This window comes from Morus notabilis, unplaced genomic scaffold (assembly GCF_000414095.1).
Source record: "Morus notabilis unplaced genomic scaffold, ASM41409v2 Scaffold223, whole genome shotgun sequence".
NCBI lineage: Eukaryota > Viridiplantae > Streptophyta > Magnoliopsida > Rosales > Moraceae > Morus > Morus notabilis.
Window position 1 is genome coordinate 56,183 of NW_010366650.1, and position 18,131 is coordinate 74,313.

At 33.6% G+C, this 18,131-nt stretch overlaps 3 protein-coding genes across 3 annotated transcripts in view; 1 reads left to right on the top strand and 2 right to left on the bottom strand.

The window, feature by feature from the left end:
- Window positions 1–3,220: 3,220 nt before the first annotated feature.
- On the bottom strand, window positions 3,221–5,524 carry LOC21400089 (signal recognition particle 14 kDa protein). The gene is made up of 4 exons (XM_024173971.1): window positions 5,441–5,524; window positions 5,219–5,312; window positions 4,958–5,067; window positions 3,221–3,570 (listed from the first exon to the last, which is right to left on the bottom strand). The coding sequence occupies exons 1-4, from the start codon at window positions 5,441–5,443 to the stop codon at window positions 3,412–3,414; spliced, it is 366 nt and encodes a 121-aa protein (XP_024029739.1). The 5' UTR covers window positions 5,444–5,524; the 3' UTR covers window positions 3,221–3,411.
- A 1,657-nt stretch (window positions 5,525–7,181) lies between these two features.
- Window positions 7,182–8,018, top strand: LOC21400090 (oleosin 1). Its single transcript, XM_010110827.2, has one exon. It carries the CDS (start codon window positions 7,267–7,269, stop codon window positions 7,711–7,713), a length of 447 nt encoding a protein of 148 aa, XP_010109129.1. The 5' UTR covers window positions 7,182–7,266; the 3' UTR covers window positions 7,714–8,018.
- Window positions 8,019–16,170: 8,152 nt separating this feature from the next.
- Window positions 16,171–18,131, bottom strand: part of LOC21400091 (cyclic nucleotide-gated ion channel 2) — a 5,277-nt gene continuing 3,316 nt past the window's right edge. The window contains exons 5-8 of the mRNA XM_010110828.2: window positions 17,881–17,992; window positions 17,522–17,764; window positions 17,313–17,399; window positions 16,171–16,656 (exon numbers count right to left, since the gene is read on the bottom strand). Coding sequence (XP_010109130.2) covers window positions 16,171–16,656; window positions 17,313–17,399; window positions 17,522–17,764; window positions 17,881–17,992 — 928 coding nt within the window. The remainder of the gene's footprint in view (window positions 16,657–17,312; window positions 17,400–17,521; window positions 17,765–17,880; window positions 17,993–18,131) is intronic.

An 18,131-nucleotide genomic window follows, 5' to 3' on the forward strand; every position in this document is an offset into this window, starting at 1 on the left:
GAATTCGGGTAAAAATTCAAAAAACTAGCCGTTTTCGGGCAAAATTCAAAAAGCTAGCCGTTTTCGGGTATTCGGGCAATCGGGCACCTCGGGCGGGTCGGGCAAGTCGGGAAAAATTCGGGCAAAATTCAAAAATTCGGGCTTCGGGTCGGGCAATTCGGGCACACCCAATTTTCGGGCAATTTTCGGGTCGGGCAGTTCGGTCTTGGTCGGAAAAATGCAAAAAAATCCCGGCGGACGGCAGTATACGGTGGTTAAACGGCGGCGGGCAAGGGTGGACATGTCAAATCCGGGCTGCCCGAGCCCGAACCCGAATTTCTTGCTTGGACGGGCGGGAATTGGGCCGGCCCGCCCGAGCCCGAAAAAATTCGGACTTCGAGCGGCCCGCCGACCCGAAGTTCCAGCACTACCTGCAACTCTGTTTTGTTTTTGAACCTTTTCTATTTTTATATTAAACCAAATGCATAAAATTTTGTTTTTCTTATTTGGAAAAAAAAAAAAAAAAAAAGTCAAAAGTCAGTCATTCCTCGAAGACTTCAGGCTGCACTAATAATTTTCTCTAAATGCATGCACTTGCTTTATGCATAATATCTAGCAGGGAGGTACTACTAGTACGTTTAAGCTTACGTGTTTTTGACAAGATAAAGTAAATAAACTGACATCATGGTTTTCAAATAAATAACCTAACTATCTATTCTCTTTCGCTAACCTAACTATATATTCTCATAAAATTATACAGTGAATTAGTTTGGTATAGATAAGTTTGAGATCAAATTTACTAATTAAGCTTTAAATTCTTAAGTAGTTGTACGATACGGAAAAAGAGGGTTAGATTACGAAAGTGAATACATGAATATCTCATTCAATTTGAAATTAACAACTAGATTGAAAGCAATCTTCGAATTTAAACAAATTTAAACTTGATGATAATCTTACCAGGGATAAAACTGCAAGGTCGTGTTTATGGGAACAACTTGTATTTGTATCAAAATTTCGGTTTGATTAGCAACCAAAAAGAAAAAAAGAAAAAAAAAAAAAAAACTTATATTTGCAACAGAAATCATTCGTCAATTTGAATTTAAGGACGAAATCTGTCAAAAATTAAAAATTGAGGGATTAATATATTAAAAATAAAAGTTTTGAAATTAAAATGTCACTATTTTGAAGTTTAGGAATTATTAGTGTCAGTAACCAAAAGAAAAAATAGATAGATGGATAGAAACCTCTATGAAGTATTCTTTTGGGCATGTTTACTTTGTACCAAAGGGAAAGAGAAAGAGAAAGTGATGATTGATTTTCTTTTCTATATAATAATGTGTTTACTTATAAAATTAATAATATAGATTTAATAGGCTACACACAATATAAGAAATGACAATCCTTACACTTTTTTAGTATTGATTCCTTGTAAAAAGGAATGAGTGTTAAATTTACTCATTTATCCATAATGAATTACTATATAATTAATTATTATCAAATTGTGTAAAATGACATTTTAGTGATTACATTCATAACATTGCTATTCTTAATTTTTGTAAACATAAAAAAGAGTATGAGATTGTTTCTCATTACACCATTAAATAATCAAATAAACACTTGAAAATAAATGAATGACTCTAAATTCTATTACTTTACTTTTTTTTTCTAATCTCATTACGTTTCTTATTACCTTCTTTTATAGTATGGTAAACGCACTCAAAGTGTTGTTGCGCGGATTTAACAAAACACTACAATCCTAAACATTTAAGTTCCAAGTGAATGAACATAATTTTAATTAGGAATCAATTACTTAGTAGAATGTAATTGTAAGCAACTTAATGCAGCATTTTCGGTCGGTGCTTGACTTCCACGAAATGTAAACATTAAGAGAACAATTAAGCCGGGGGAAAGACGGAAATGAACAATATATTATATGGCCCGTTCACTTCGCTGATTCGAGTTTAGAATTTGAGTTGAGATGTGATTTTATGTGAGAGTTTTTTACTGTAGCAAAAAGGTTAGATGTGATTGTTTGTGAGAGCTTTTTACTGTAGAAAAACTCAAATTCTAAACTCGAATCAGCGAAGTGAACGGAGCCTATATATACTTCTTTTTTCAAAAAATTTGCTGTACCCTTTAATCTTTTAACCCCACTAGATGTGGAAGAAAAGGAAGCAAATAGTTACATTGACATCTAGTGTTTTTGCTTATGACCAAACATGATATAAACTGAATACACGCCGTAGCATTTAGGTTATGTTGGGAGGTAACGGGTTTGACCAAATAACATTTGCTACACTAGTCTTTGTCTGTCCTTTTATTTCAGCCAGAAATGTTAAATATCTTCTTCTGTGAAGATTTTTTTTTTTTTTTTTTTTTTGGGTCAATGGGACTGTTGATTGTTTTATAAATGATGTGAATTTTTATATTAAAATAAATAATAGAGTATTATCGTTAATATGTGAATTTGTAATTAGTTAAAGACTCGGGGGGGAGGACACTCAGCCGTAAATTTAGAATTAGTAGTACCAGATGAATCTGGTTTTAACATAGCGTAGCGTGTTCTTTTTTTTTTCTTTTTTTTTCCTTTTTTTTTTTTTTAATAAATTTTTTCTAACCATTCTGGCTTTTCTTCTCAACTATTTCTGAGATTTCTAACCATGAACGCTGCAGATATATGGGGACCAAAACTTTTTCTAATAACTTTCATATCTAGAAGTTCTTTGATTTTGTATCTCAAATTCTTTCTTATCCTATGTCGTATATTTTATTTCTTCTGTTTTAATAATTAAAGTCTGGATTAATGGGGACAATTTCTGCCTTAAAATGGTTTCTATTCCAATGTTCTATGGGATTTGTTCCTAAAATATGAGTTTTTCCAGCTGTTTCTAGAAGCTGGTCAAAATCTGGCTTTTTGTCTAACGACCTTGGTGAGTTTGTAAGCTAGCTCTAAATCTGGTAAAAGAGGTAAAAATCAAGCTTTGATCACAGTAGTTCTTCATTGTACTTCTCATTCTTTAAATTTCCGTGGAACGATATGTGTAACCTAAAGCCTAGTTTAGGGATCTTGAGCAAAAATATTTCTCCTCTACTAGCAACAAATTCATGATACAAATTTGTTTCAAGCAAAAAATAAAAATAAAAATAAAAACATCAGTATAATAGCAAGTTTTCCAGAAAAGCTTTTGGAGATGTCGATTTCAATTACATCATCAAAGCTATCATCCAATAAGAACAGAATCTAGAAAGGAAAAGGGAAGCTAAACAAAAATCCACATTCTTCAATCCCTATAATTTGACTGATTTCTTGCAACAACAAAAAAAAAAAAAAAAAAAAAAAAGTCTTCTCTCTCTCTCCAAAAAAGTGTTGGAAGAAGCACAAAGTTGTTTTTATAAAGGCTTTTTGGTATAAGAAGAAACGAAGAGACTTCTTTACGCATTCTTGGGCTTCTTCGCACCTGCCCCGTCTTTCCGATCGGTCTCAGCAGCCTTTTTCTTGTCTTTCCTCTCCCTCTTCTTAAGAGCTGTCATGTGGGCCTTTAGAATGGTAGCATATGAAGCTTGAAACCGCATATGATCCTTGGCTCCGACCTTCCAATAAATAAATCAGCGACAACAGTCAGCCATGTTGCATGAAGGAAAAAAGAAAAACAAGACAAATCAATCTACCACAAGCAAAGCTAAGCTATAAGTCTAAAAAGTAAAAACTCATAGAAAAAGACTAAATGATGCTATCAGGAAAGATTTAGGAGGATGAGAAAATGAGAAAGAAATCAAAGTATTTACTAAACTAATGTTCTTTTAAGCTACCAGTCTGAGTCAAATTGTAGGTGCAAATTCACCTAGGAGACAAGTATAAAGGTAAAACATAAAAGCTTTAAACAAACAGGATTGGACTTAACCGGAAAAAGAAAAAGAAAAAGAGAAAAAGAAGCATTCCAGTTAACAGCAATTTCTCATTATAATTAACCAGCATAATATGTATAAGCCAGTGTCTGTTAGCTCTAATACTAGATATTTCCACTATCAAGATCTCAAAACAGTTTATCGACAAACTTTCATAGACACCTTAATTTGACGATGGAAAGACCTTAAAAGTGCTCCTTCTGAGCCATATTGCTCATTACCTTATCACTCTCGAGTACTCTCTAACGATGAAAGTTTTTATCTTGGTTCCATAGTCCTCTATGTAATATCAAGCTTTCCACCTCCACATAATATCAACCTTTCCACACTACAAATCCAACCACAATCACAGCTTTTGCCAAAACATCATCAGGACATTGTTACAGCCACCGGCAGAATGAGAACACATATGATGCGTTTACGGACAGGTTTCAATTAATTCCCCAAGAGAAGTAAGCTTCCTGAACGGAGTTTCTTAAAAAATATGGTATCATGCCAATCGACGTATTTAGACTAATACCTTCCAATTCAGTTGATCAGAGCTTGCCACCTGATCCCACATAGCTCTAAAGGAGTTCTCCTACCTCAACATGGGACTTGCATAATGCATGTCTTATAATTGGCTTATGAAGGCTCAAAAAGCATATGAAAGTTCAAATACTCCTATTCTATTTCCCCATTTTCTCGTAAAGAACAACCACCAACTCATCCACAAATTAGAATTCTCCTTAATTCCAGCATTGACAAATTAAGAGGAATTGAATCCAAACTTTGCTTCCAGACGGCAAATCTAACTATTTTTCAAAACTCTACATTTTATCATAACATGGAAATCAATACTAAATCATGTTCGCTCACAGGAATAGGAAATTAAACAGTTACAGTTCTCTAACTAAATTAATACTAACTGGGCAATGAAATCCATTGAAAGAAAATAAAAACCTGATTAATTTTGCATTAAAAATAAAAGAAGTCAAACAACATTTCCAATGGGTTAATACTAAAAAGATTCTAAACCAAATAAGATGACATTTTTTTTATACAAAAATAATAATAACTCATCAAAACATACCGAAGTGGAAATTGTTTTCTTCCCGTCTGTAGCGCGAATAAGACATCGATACTCAATCGCTTCGCCGTCAGTTTTCTGCTTATTCCTCTGCACCTTTGATTTCAACGACGCTATCAAAAGAAAAAAAGCCAAATATGCAAACGCAATTACAATGATAATCGAAGAAAAAAAAAGCAAACCCAATTGAGAAATAAAATAATCCATATATGTTATAACGAAATAATTGAACCCCCTTAAACACAGCTATGGATAGATATATACATCGCTTAAGCGTGACCCAAACGGAGCCTTTCTCGGTGCTTCGCTCGAACATGCTAGTGAGCTCATTTAGAAAAGGATCTGGCTGCAAAAGGACCTTTCAAAAATTTCGGAGCAAATAAAAAAAAAAAGGAACAATCAGTTGAATGCGAACAGAATTTTCAACAAAAATTGAATACCCAGAAAGAGAATTGTATTCGATGGATGAGAAAGAGAAGGAGTTACCATGGTGATCGGTAGTTTACAGATCTAGCTTGTCCACCAAGAAGAGCGACCTCGTATAGTATTTACCAGGCAAGGACTCTTCTTTCTCAGTCGCGGAATCGGAGAATTCGCTTCATTTTCCCCTTTTGATTCCCTTCTTGGGCCGAGTGAGATGGGCCTTACCTGGCCCTGAAGTAAAGTAGAGGATAGCCCATTTTATATAAATGGGCCAATATCCACTTTCTTTGGTGTTTGGCCCTCGGAAATAGAAAATAGACCCGTATAAAAAATTTAAGAAAGTATATATGTAAATTTTTAGTTATAGAAATTAATAGGACATAACTTATCAAGTTATAGTTCATAATCAGATAAGTTATGGATAAATTTATCAAGTTATAGTTCATAACTAGATAAGTTATGGACAAAAACTGTGAATTATGGACAATAACTTGTCAAGTTATGGTTCATAACTAGACAAGTTATGGACAAAAATAGTAATTTGACCTATTTATTAACGTATATAAACTATTAGCCTATTAATTTTAATTGATCTCAAGTCTTGGCCTATTTTCCTCTTTCTCCCTAGTAGAAATTATAAAAAAATATTAAAAAAATTGAGAATTTACCTGAGAGTGTATGAGTCAGGACATTTACCCATTACACTTAATAAATACACTTTTATTAGTGTAATTATTTAACTAAAAAGGTTATAAATTAAGAATAAATGATAAAAATCCTGACTCATACACTTTCAAGCAGTATTTGTCAAAGATTATCCAAGAATTTTCGTAACATTTTGGATAATCTTAACAAATATTTTTTAAAAGTATATGAGTCGAGATTTTTACCCTTTATTCTTAATTTATAACATTTTTAGTCAAATAATTATACTAACAAATGAGTATTTATCAAGAATAAGAAGTAAATGTTCATATTTATGCACTCTTAAAATAAATTCTCCATTTTTTCTAACTTTTTTTATTTGAAATTTTCTCAAGTAAAATGGAGTTAATTCTAAACCCCTCTCTCTCTCTTCTATTAGTCAATTATTTTGAACGGAAGATTTCATTCTAAATTTAACCAATGACTTAAACTTAATAATAGTTGTAAATGACTATTAACGTTAAGAAAATTCAACTTTGAATATTAACTGGATCTATCTGTTGAGACGGATGAAGTACAAAATAAATACAAATGTCGAGATTCAACAAGTAAAGAATTGCTCAGCACAAACAGAATCAAGCACGGCTAAATTTTCATAACAACTTCCTTAGGTGATTTAACATTATTGTTGGATGGTTAATTCTTTATAGAAGTGGAGATTGTGCCACAATTATTCGTGTACGTTGTTCGCTGCAGATATGATCAATTGGTTTTTTGCTCAGCTTTTTCTTTCTTTACGTGTGAAAATACCGAAAGAATCATGGTATGAAACGCCACCACACTTTGATCATCACAGCTAGATGACATTATTGTCCTCGGATTCTTTAAAAAAAACAAAAAAAACAAAAAAACACCAATTTGCCCTTTTTCCCAATAATAATTTCTTTACGTTCAAACGAGGAAACATACTCTCGGGTGGCGACAAAAAACAAGGTGTCGCAATACAAGGGCACTGAGTTGCATGCAACCCCTGCATGAGAGCCTCTCAACACGTGCCACACCTTTCCTCTACACGTGCTACTCCACACTCTCCTCCTCTCACCACCTTTCCTCCTATATAAACTCTCCATCCCTTGTCACCCCAAATCCACCACTCGTAAGGAAAAAAAAAAAAAAAAATCACTAGATCTCTGATCAAACTTCAACCTAAACTTCTCCATTACCGTCCGATCATCTTCGATCAAATGGCGGAGCACCAACAGTCGCAGCTGCGTGGGGAGCGGGGGGATCAGCTGCAGCAGCAGCCCCGGTCCCACCAGGTGGTGAAGGCGGCGACGGCAGTGACGGCCGGTGGGTCCATGCTCGTCCTGTCGGGGCTGATCCTGGCGGGGACGGTGATCGCGCTCACGATCGCGACGCCGCTGTTCGTGATATTTAGCCCGGTGCTGGTGCCGGCGGTGATAACGGTGGGGCTGATCATCACGGGGTTCCTGGCCTCCGGCGGCTTTGGCGTGGCGGCGATCTCAGTGCTGTCGTGGATTTACCGGTACGTGACGGGGAAGCACCCGCCGGGGGCCGACCAGCTGGACCAGGCGCGCCACAAGCTGGCCAGCAAGGCAAGAGAGATGAAGGACAAGGCCGAGCAGTTTGGCCAGCAGCACCTCACCTCCGGTCAGCAGCAGTCTTCTTAGTTTCTGCTTTTTCGGGTTTTCCGATGATGACGTGGCGATGATATGATCATGATTTAGGGATGTTTGTCGGAATAATAAGATCAAAGAGCTTTGCATGTGCTTTGAGTGGATGAGGGGAAGAAGTTAAATTACTGCTTTTGTTAATTTTGTTAATTTTGTTCATGTTATTTTAGTAATTATAATATGGTCGGAGTTTTTCATGTGTGTGTGTGTGTTAATGTGGGGGTGTCTAGTTATGTTTTAGTCTTTGTATGGGGAATCAAAGTGTTATATTAACTTTTTTAATTTCCTTTTTGCTTGAATAATCTTGTGCTCGATTTTATCTTGTTATGTTTAAATAATTAGTTTGATTCCTTGGTCTGGCTCTTGAAAGTTTATTTGATTGAATTACCATATAATATTTTGGTGGATTTACATTTTGGTGTATGCATATGTGTTAATTTGTGTAGAGATATACAGATATGTATGTATGTGCTTACGTGTCACAATGCAGAGGGGTAAGGCAGGCTGGTGAGCCTGGGAGGAGATTCAAACTTGCATGCAGTTGGCCACGTGTCGAGTTGATAAACATAAATCTATATTATTGTTTTGAAGTATATAGTTTTTTTCCCACCTCTAAAACTGGTTGATTGATGATTAATATAATAGTGAAACGTAAGAGGCGTTCAACTGCAAAAGCGCTTAAACTAATAACAATAATAATAAGCCTTTCATGAAAAATCAGATTTCGAAGATGATTTATTGAAAAAAAAAATGGCGAATTCAAAATTAGGAGGAGTTATGAAGGACTATCCACAATTTGATTCCCTTGCATAGGCGTCCTTAATTTGCCTTCAACTGCAAGTCTACCGTACGCAGTATATTGTGGTCTCGATCGTCTCTGAATTAAAACTGTAGAGGAAAATGGCATTGGATTATTATTTCGAATGATCGAATGTCAATTTGTTTGAAAAGAAATTCTAATTCTAATTGGCCTACTTGATTTATACTAATCTGTACGTCAATTTGTTTTTAGTACTTCAGCTACTTAAACTCGTTAATCTGACCTAATGTTTAACAAAATACATTGTAAATCTCTGAAATTCTATAAAAGACCAGTTTGGATTTTTTTAAGCGTATTAGACATTATTTGAATATTGCAAGAAAATTTCAATTCCCAAATTTATATGTATATTGCTACCGGATTAGTTTTGTTCACAATTTTACAATATTTTGGACTAAAAGCTTGAGTTGAGAAGAGGTGGTAATCAAAACATAATAATTGTGGATCGGCAAAGTAAAATAATGAGAATCAAAGTTACTTTTCTCTTAGCTGAAAAAGAAATCAATTTATTTACCAAACTCGTTGTGCTTTAGCTAGGCTTTAAAGCATGAGAAAATTAAAAGAGTGTGATTTTACTTGACTAAATTCCACTAAAAGCTTGTTTGGTTAAATGATGCGTACAAGTTAAAAATAGTGGTATTATATTAGGGGGCAATTTCATTAGCGCTTCCCGAACTTTAGACCTTTTCTCATATTTGTACCTCAAATTTTAGAAACTCTCATTTTATTCTTCAGCATTCTAAATCAGTCTCAGTTACTAGCTCTCTTTGTTAGAATTTATTTAGCTCTTTTTGTTAGAATTTATGTTAAAAATAAACAGAAAAAAAGCTCTCTTTGTTAGAATTTATATTAAAAAGAAACATAAAAAAGTCAAAAGGACAATGTGATTACACTTAATTAGGACAATGTACACTTAAATTCCTCTTTTCTTTTCTGTTTTTAATAAAAATTTTGATAAAGGGGTTTTAAGTGGGACTCAATTGAAAAGGCATAGCGAAAGTTTCTGATGCTCAGGAGCGACGTGGGGAATGATCCTAAACTCCAGGGTATAAAGATGAGAATTAATATCTTATATAAGGGTACATAACACAACAAAGAAAGGAGATCATAGAGGATCTTCATTCATTAAATCTTCATACATATAGTTGATAATAGAAATCATATAGATGTACTTTCAAGGAAAAATGTAAATATGTATTAGCTAGATACAAAGTGAAATTACTATATCATCGCTGCAAATTAATGGCACACAACGGATATTTGGCAGAAGAGAGATCAAGTGCTACATACAATATCTAGTACACTTTCCAATTACCAAAGGACCAAAAAGAGGCTGAGGGGATCAACAGTGTAAGCAAGCACATGCCCACCTGAGCCCTGGCGATATAAATTTTACAGACTCCACAAGTTGCTCCTTCTCGACGTTTACATTTGTTATCACACCGAGTTGTGTTTCTACAGCACTTCTTAAATGTTTTGCTTTTACGCATATGGCATTTGCTAGTAATACCTGTGTCTTTGAGAGCACACTTATACCAACCAAGTGGCTCCATAGAGTCTCCTGCAGATATTATTAGGAAAGGTCATAGGCGGCCATAGCGCATATATATATATATATGTATATATATATATATATATATACACGCGTATAACATGTATATGGCTATTATATAGCATATGTATGTATAGGTTATTTCTAAACATGTGTGTATATAGTGGCAAAACCAGACTTTTTCTTCAGTGGGCGTAAATCAAACAAAAAATTTGAACTAAACTACAACAAAATAGCCTCTTTAACTTTATTTTTCTATTTGTGAATTTGTATAGTAGCATAAATGAATTTTGATTTATTAGAGATTTTAATTTTGGAATAAGAGTACTTAAAAGAAACAAAACTTAAGGTATAATTAAAGTTTTTCTAAAAATATCATGTAAATGTTGAAAAAAGAAATCAGGAAGGACAAATGGAGGAGAATAGTGCAAATTTTTTTAAAAGAGAAGCAAAATCATAAAGGGAATAGCGGGCCTGGGTCTCACATAGCTCCGCCCCTGTGTGCATAGACATATTATAAATATTTATGACAAACACATCATAATCAATACCAACAGGATTAAAATATATATATATATTTTTTTAGCATGCAAATCTAATCTGAATGCAGTTATAATCGATTCACAATTTGTGTATTTATATTAATAGACACACGAACAAAGAGTTCTTACCCATGTGTATAAGAAGCATAAAGCTGATGAAGAAGAGGATTGCCAGGAAGCGAGCATATCGAGGTAGAGTACTCATATTTCCCGCACTAGCTAGCTGCTGGAAGCTAGCAAAGATTGAATGTTTCACTCGGTAAACAAAATTAGAAGAACAACAAATCGATGAATAGTTTATAATTAATTAATTAGAGCAGAACTACGATTTTCCCTTTTGGTCTTCATCATATATGTATCTAAGCAACTGAATTTACAAGATTATAGCCATGAGAAGACCTGAAAGGGCAAAAACCGTATAGATGAGAGTGAGTAAAAAGCACTTGTAGATGAAAATGGGAATCTTGTACAATAGAAAGGTAATTAAAATAGGAATTCTAAATGTGCATGCACATTGGGCCGAAAGAACTGATCAAAATGGATAATTGTATATGATCTGGCTATACCATATGTCTATAGGAATTCTAATTCCAGTGCTTGTTTGGTTTGAGGATTGGTTTGAATTTAAATTTTGTGAGAGAAAACACTATAATCGAAACTAGAGTGGTTTGAATCCTCAAACCAAACATGCACATAGAGCTAAATTTTGCCCAATGATAGTTAGAAATAGTCAATTGAAAGAAAAGGTCAGAAACTTGGAATATTGGTCATTGTTACAGGATTGTTTTCATCCAAGTTAAGAATCTTTTCTCAGGAGTCAGTAATAAACTAAACGACAAGTTCTAGTTAGTCAACCAAAAGTAGTTTTATGCTACATAAAACTAAAGCTCATGAAGTGGTTTTTCTAAAAAAAATATGAAAAAAAAAAAAACAACTCATGAAGTGGTTGTTGGTTTGCCTAATTGTAAATCTACACCCCGCGCCTTCTATGATGAAATTTAATAATGTTCAAATCCTCATATCACACTTGGAGTGATGCTGACAGAAAAATGGAACTCATGATTCACTTCTTTGTTGTAAAATTGGTAAAATGTATGCACTAACCCCGCTTGTTACATCTTCTGCAAAGATGCATCTCCCTCACTAGGAGAAAAAAAAAATCAGTACTATAATTATCTTATTAAAACATGCACATGTGTGTGTGTGTGTGTGTATATATCAAAATATCCAAATGAAGTTCCTAAGGTACTTATTTGATCGTCCAACAAAAAAGTACAATCGCATTCATTAGAAAAGGAAAATTTTTAAAAAAATAATTGTTGATCGGGCGTATAATTAATTGTTGTCAGCTGTACGAAATGGTTGGATGTTTTAGTAGAGAAGAATTATATAAAGAGGTCAATAAAGCTTGTACATACGATAATAGCAGGCCCGGCTCAAGACGCAAGGGGCCTTGGGCGAAAATTTCATGTTAAGCCTATTAATAACTAATAGTTAAATAGATCACCAGTATTTATGTATTATAAAATGTCCAATTTATAGAAAATTATTTCTTTTTAATATGATGTTCAGTTTTCTTTAAAAAAAATTTCATTAGTCCAAATATCATTAAGATCTTTTGCTAGCATTTTTTTTTCTTCAAAATTTTCTCCGAATCAGGCCATGATTTGAAAGTAAAAAATAAAAATCGCAGGATTTATGAGTTGAGAAATAAGCATCAATTGAGAAGTATAACATGATCATTTGAGAAATGTTTATATATGTTGCAATTTGGGATATACACATTTAAAGAGGCTTTTATATGGATACCTACTATTATTCGTGAAATGTGGTGAAGATGGAGCCTTGATGGGCTTAAGGGGCCTTAGGCAACGGTGCACTTTATCAGAGGAGTTTATAATGTGCCAACATTATTTATGCTTCCAGCCAAAAAGACAGAAAAAAAAACAAAAGACTACAACTTGGGGAAAATTAAGAAAAATAACACCGTTAAGAAAAGACTCTAGCAGACGTAATCCATGCTTCAGCAGTCATACCACACGCCTCGTTACAAACTCCGCACACCACGCTCTCCTTTTTGCATCTTCTATCACAACTGTTTGCATTTACAAATTATAAGAGAATGTATATATATGGTCAATATTGTATGTGTGTGTGTATATATATATATATGCTCTTCTCTAAATCTATATGATCAGAACAATATATATATATATATATATGTCTAAGTATGTAAAAAGGACTAGAAATTTTTTACAGGAACATGAATTAAAACTACAATTTCGAATTAAAATAATAGTACAAACTACAATTATCTTCTTTTAAACGTTGATTTTTTTTTTTTTGGTTCCGAAGCATCAAACCTGTACGTGAGTTTTATTCACTTTTTAAAGTTTTAAGTCTACAAAATTGTGAGAAGAGAGCATATAGAAGTTCATGACAATTGAAAGGAGTAATCAGTAGTGGAAGTGCTTATTTAGCAACGTTCATAAGAAGCATAAAGACGGTGAAAAATATGGCGAGGAGATGAACACATTGAGGAGCTTTCTTTGTCATATTCCTGATGATATATACTCAAAAGGATGTGAACTTCCGCCAAAATTAATTCAAATGAAGGGAAAAGGTTATAAATATATATAATCTATACATATACATACAGATATACATACATATCTCTATAAATATATAGATATATATACATATATATATATAATTGTGCGTGATAAAAATGTTAGGGCGATTAGAAAAATTAAGGTTAGTGAACCTTTGGTATATACTTAAAGCTGAGTTAGTATGGTATATTTTAGTACCATAATTTGCCTTTCAATTATAAATTCTATTGCTAGCTTGCTGTCATCCGAGAAATCGACTCGGAAAATGGTATTTCATATAATACTTGTTGGGTAGCATTTTCAGAATCATTAAATCTGCAATAAATTTAAAGGCTTGTCGGAGCTCAAGTTCTCCCGATTCTAAGCTCTCCTGAGCAGAAAGTTCAAAGGTCGCGCGATGTTATCAAGTGAAGTAACCGATGTTAATTGAAGACATTGAATGGTTGAAAGTTAATTCTCATTGATTATTTATCAGTTTTAACTCACAAAAAGGTGAAGAGCCTCATTGTAATTAAGAGAGAATAAACTCTCGAATTAATGGAAGAATTAAACTCCCTTAATTCTAATGTACTATAAATTTCCTCGATTTGAGAGGGAAAAGGACACTCATTTCTGAATACAATTGTCTTGTGATTGTCTTCATTTTGTTTTTGTTATTCCTTCAGAGATTCTTTGTGTTCTTCGAGTGTTTTTCTAATTTTCTTAGATAATTTACTTATTCAATCCAAACTATTAGTCTAGGGACGTTAGATAGGTGTTGGACGAAATTTTGCTCCAACAATACTGTCACCGGATGCTATATGGTATTAAATCCACGCAATTGGAGGATGCTGGTGTTTGCCCGATCAACTAATATCGTCTATTTGAGGATCTGGAATTAATCCCACTTTAGGAAGACATGTGAATGCTCCTATTATGTCACCACTACAATTAATTAAATAGAAGACAAAAGGCTATAATGAAATTAGTATAAAATAGATAAAGAGTGCTTTTTTAAGAGGAAATTTTGCATAATTGACGTGTTTAGTTTATATTATAAATTCTTATAATTAAGCAAATAGAATATTTTTCCACCTTGACAATAAAATGGCAAAAGTATATGATTGCAAGTTTTGGTTAGCAATATCTATATTTTTACTTTAAATATTGAGGTTTAAAGTTTGAATCTCCCACCTTAATTTTTTTTTAAAGAGAGAAATAAAAAAAAATACATATTTTCTCAAACCACTTTCTCTCTTTATTATTTTGTTTTTCCCTTCTTGCTTTTTGTGTGAGGAGCACAAGGTCGCTCGTTTGAATTGTTGCCTTGGTGTGAACAGATCAGTCTCAACCCTATAGTGCAAATGGGTACAAGAAAAAAAATTACAAAATTAAAAGTAATTAGAGACAGACGAGAAAATTACATATTTTACCTTCTTAAGTATCTGACTTATTAAATGTATCAATTTTTAAAAAATTTACCCCTTGACTAGTTCCAATCTAAAAGGTATAAATACATGTGCTAATGTTAAGGAGTAGAAATAAAATGTGCTCCATTTCAAGGGGTATTTTTAAAAATTATGCGCCCATAAGACAAAGCTCGAAATGGAGGCCCAAATGATAGACACGAGATTTTTTTTTGTTTTTTAAGTAAATGGTAGGGTTGAAAGAATGATCATTAGAGATAATAGAGTAAATAAAAAAAAAGTATGGTTCTATAAAAACCAATTTACCTTTAGGAATATGTTGGTTATACAATATTTAAGAGGTAAAAATTGTTGTTTTTTTTGCATATTGTAGTGGCCATACCTTTTCTTATCATTGTAATTTGTTATGTTTATAACTAGAGTTCTTAGCTTAAATTAGGTTTTAACTTTTCAAATTATAGTATCATAATTCCTAGGGAAATTTTTAGAAAAGTCATTAAAAATATAACACTATTTTATTTCTATCATTGTTAATTTATTTTATGTCACTAATATTTTATAGGTTATTTTTTATCACCTGTAAGTTATCTTTTCATAACTTGTAGGTTATCTTTCTTCCTCTAGATTATTTTTTCATATAGTCTACATAATATTTTTTTCTCAACAAAAATCTAGTAATCTACAACATTTTTTTTTTTCATTTTTTACAAATTCTCTTTCTCTCTCTTTCCTTCCTCTCACTCACTTTCTCTCTCTCTGTCTCTCTATCTCTCTATCTCTCCTCCTTTCTCTCTCTCTTTCAACACTCAGGTCTCAGGTGAATGATAATCAGATTTTTCTTTAGAAGCATTTCAACAAAATTCGTAAAGGCACGGTTATAGAAAAAAAAAAAAAAAAAAAGCACCCCTATTCATTTTAATGAGTGAAAACTCCGCTATTCATAAAATGTGAATCTCGTTAGTGGATAGATGAGACTCGATCTAATGAAAAAATAATAATTAATGTTGTAATTTTATCTAATTCCTATCCATTTAAGTGATACATGTGGATAATTTTCTTAACTTTTTTTTTTTTTAAGTTCAAGGGTGCAAATCCCAACTTTACAAATTCAGGAGACAAGATGAAAAGCCATCAAAATTTAGTCGAAGAAATAAATTTATCCATATAATTTAGCATACAAGGACTCTACGATCTACCTAGACGCTATTTTTTATTATTTAAAAAATTAACCGCCACTAATGACATTTATTAATTTATTTTGCAAATCTTACTGATTAATTACCATAAGCATATGTCACTTGTTTTATATGGACCTAAACTGTTCAATCAATTATTCTCAAAAAAAAAAAAAAAAAAAAAAAAAAAAACTGTTCACTTTTGTAACTCAGCGAAATAGGCTCAGCAGTACTAATAATCACTTGGAGAAAAAAAAAATTAAAAAGACAATTAATCTCCAATCTTCTTAATTATCACATATTGAACTCTTCTATTGTTGGAGAAGAAAAAGAAAAAAAAAAGCGTTCTATTCAAGGTGGTCATGTGGTCGGAGCGAGAGGAACATGGCGGCATACTGCCGGAGCCGATTCTTTGTCGTCCCTCCATTTATCGGAGCCGGTGCAATTCCCTTAGTCCTCCTCCGGTATCGCCGCCATGCGAGCTGTATGACCACTGCCCCCCACGTTCGCCAGTTGGAGGAGTAGTATCTCGTCGTTCTCTTTAGCCTCTCGCTGGCGAACTTGTAGCGGAAGTGATCGATGATGTACCGGAGATGGTCAGCGTCGATCGCGAAGGCTTCGATCGGTTCGGTGGAAGTGAAGGTGGCGGAGGAGGTGGGGAGGCGGTCCACGAATGGACGGCGGAGGCACCACGAGAGAAGCTCGTCGCCGAAGAATCCGCCGGGCTCGAGGGTGCTTGTGGCTAGGAAGCCTTTGCTTAGGCCTTGGCTGCGTCTTACGCGTCCCCGGACGATGAAAACCATCCTTTGGATAGGATCTCCTTCTCTAATCATCTGTCACTTGAAAAAAAATGTTACCACCAGTACTATTAAAAAGATAATGTCAATATTTGTCGTAGATGTTCAATTAATATGTTAATGCTATGACTGTGATCGTAGTTTTGAATCTTTTGATTTGTGCCTTAGTTAAATTAGAATGCTTTAGTGGCGAAATAATGGTAATTGGAGTATTTTTTTTTTTTCTCTTTTGCTAACCTTTTTTCAAATTTTTTTTCGGGGCCTTTTTCTTTTTTTTTTTTTTTTTGATGATTTGATTAAACTGAAATATAACAGATGACAATTCATAAAAGAAACAGTGTAAATGTAAGGAATAAGAGTCCAATTAGAGTACTTTAATGGCAAAAAAGAGCCAATTAAGCTAATAACACGTATCAAAAAGAACAAATTAAACTAGCAACAAAGAGTTTTAGTGTTTATTTATTATGCAAAAATTGAGACAAAGTTAAACAGGCTAGTAGATGTCAGCTGTACGACTGCCGGACCAGCACAAAACTTTAATGGGTTACCTTACACTAGTTCTATGTATTTAACTACCACATAGGATAATTACCACTGAATAAAAAACGTTGCCACGTTGCTCATAGACCATGGTTATACTAAACAACACTACGTGCGTATTAACACTTATTTCATTGTAATAAAATTGTCACCTTTTCGCCCTTGGAGTAAATTAGAGGCCTGACTCGGTCACAGATGTTGTCAAGAATGAGATCATCTAGCATGTGGAACAGAGGAACCTTGAGGCAATCAAAAAGGAAAAGAAAAAAAAAAATCAGTCTCATTCTATATTTATTAGAAGAGAAACCAAATATTAAATTCAAATGCACACATATATATTATATGTAAGTATGTTCGTCACCTTCTTGACAAGGTCTAGGCAAAGATAACGCCTGATATCTCTGCGGAGGCCGTCAGGGAAATCTTGGATGAGTTCGATCTCATCCTGTCCTCCCATGGCTGCCCAGCTTTCGTGTTGAAAATGGCGAACTCTTTCACTTTCCCTCAAATGAGAAGGCAATTGTCTCCTCCTCATCCACCATTCCAGATCTCTATATTTCAGCTGAATTTTCTTCTTATTTGCCATGACCATGTTGAGAAACACCTTGATTCATGATGGTGATGGTATAGCAAAATTAATATTAATTTATTGAGTTTAAAACATGACAAATTATTTAATTAAACTCCAATTAGAAACTCATCTAAGCTAAAATTTGTCACCTGTATATTCCCAAGTAGTGTAACAAAGAGCACCAATCCTGCCATTGTTATTAAGCAAGAATATATCAATTCGAGCCAGTTAGATGTAGGTTCTAGTTCGTTGCCGAATGAGCTGCAAAACATCCAATAATACAATAAGCAACTTATTATAATAATTATATTCAACAGATTAACTACAATAATATGCGTGAGCAACCTTAATTAATTATTCTTTTCCATGTGCAATGCGAAATTCTAATGCCAAGCTCGGT

Excerpts from the sequence above, each read along its gene's own strand:
- LOC21400090 (XM_010110827.2), top strand. The coding sequence starts at position 7,267 with ATGGCGGAGCACCAACAGTCGCAGCTGCGTGGGGAGCGGGGGGATCAG.
- LOC21400089 (XM_024173971.1), bottom strand. Across the intron at positions 5,068-5,218 it reads TTGGGTCACGCTTAAGCGAT|CGTCGTTGAAATCAAAGGTG; the intron begins GTATATATCTAT and ends TTCTTTTGATAG. Across the intron at positions 3,571-4,957 it reads AGAAAACAATTTCCACTTCG|GTCGGAGCCAAGGATCATAT; the intron begins GTATGTTTTGAT and ends ATTTATTGGAAG.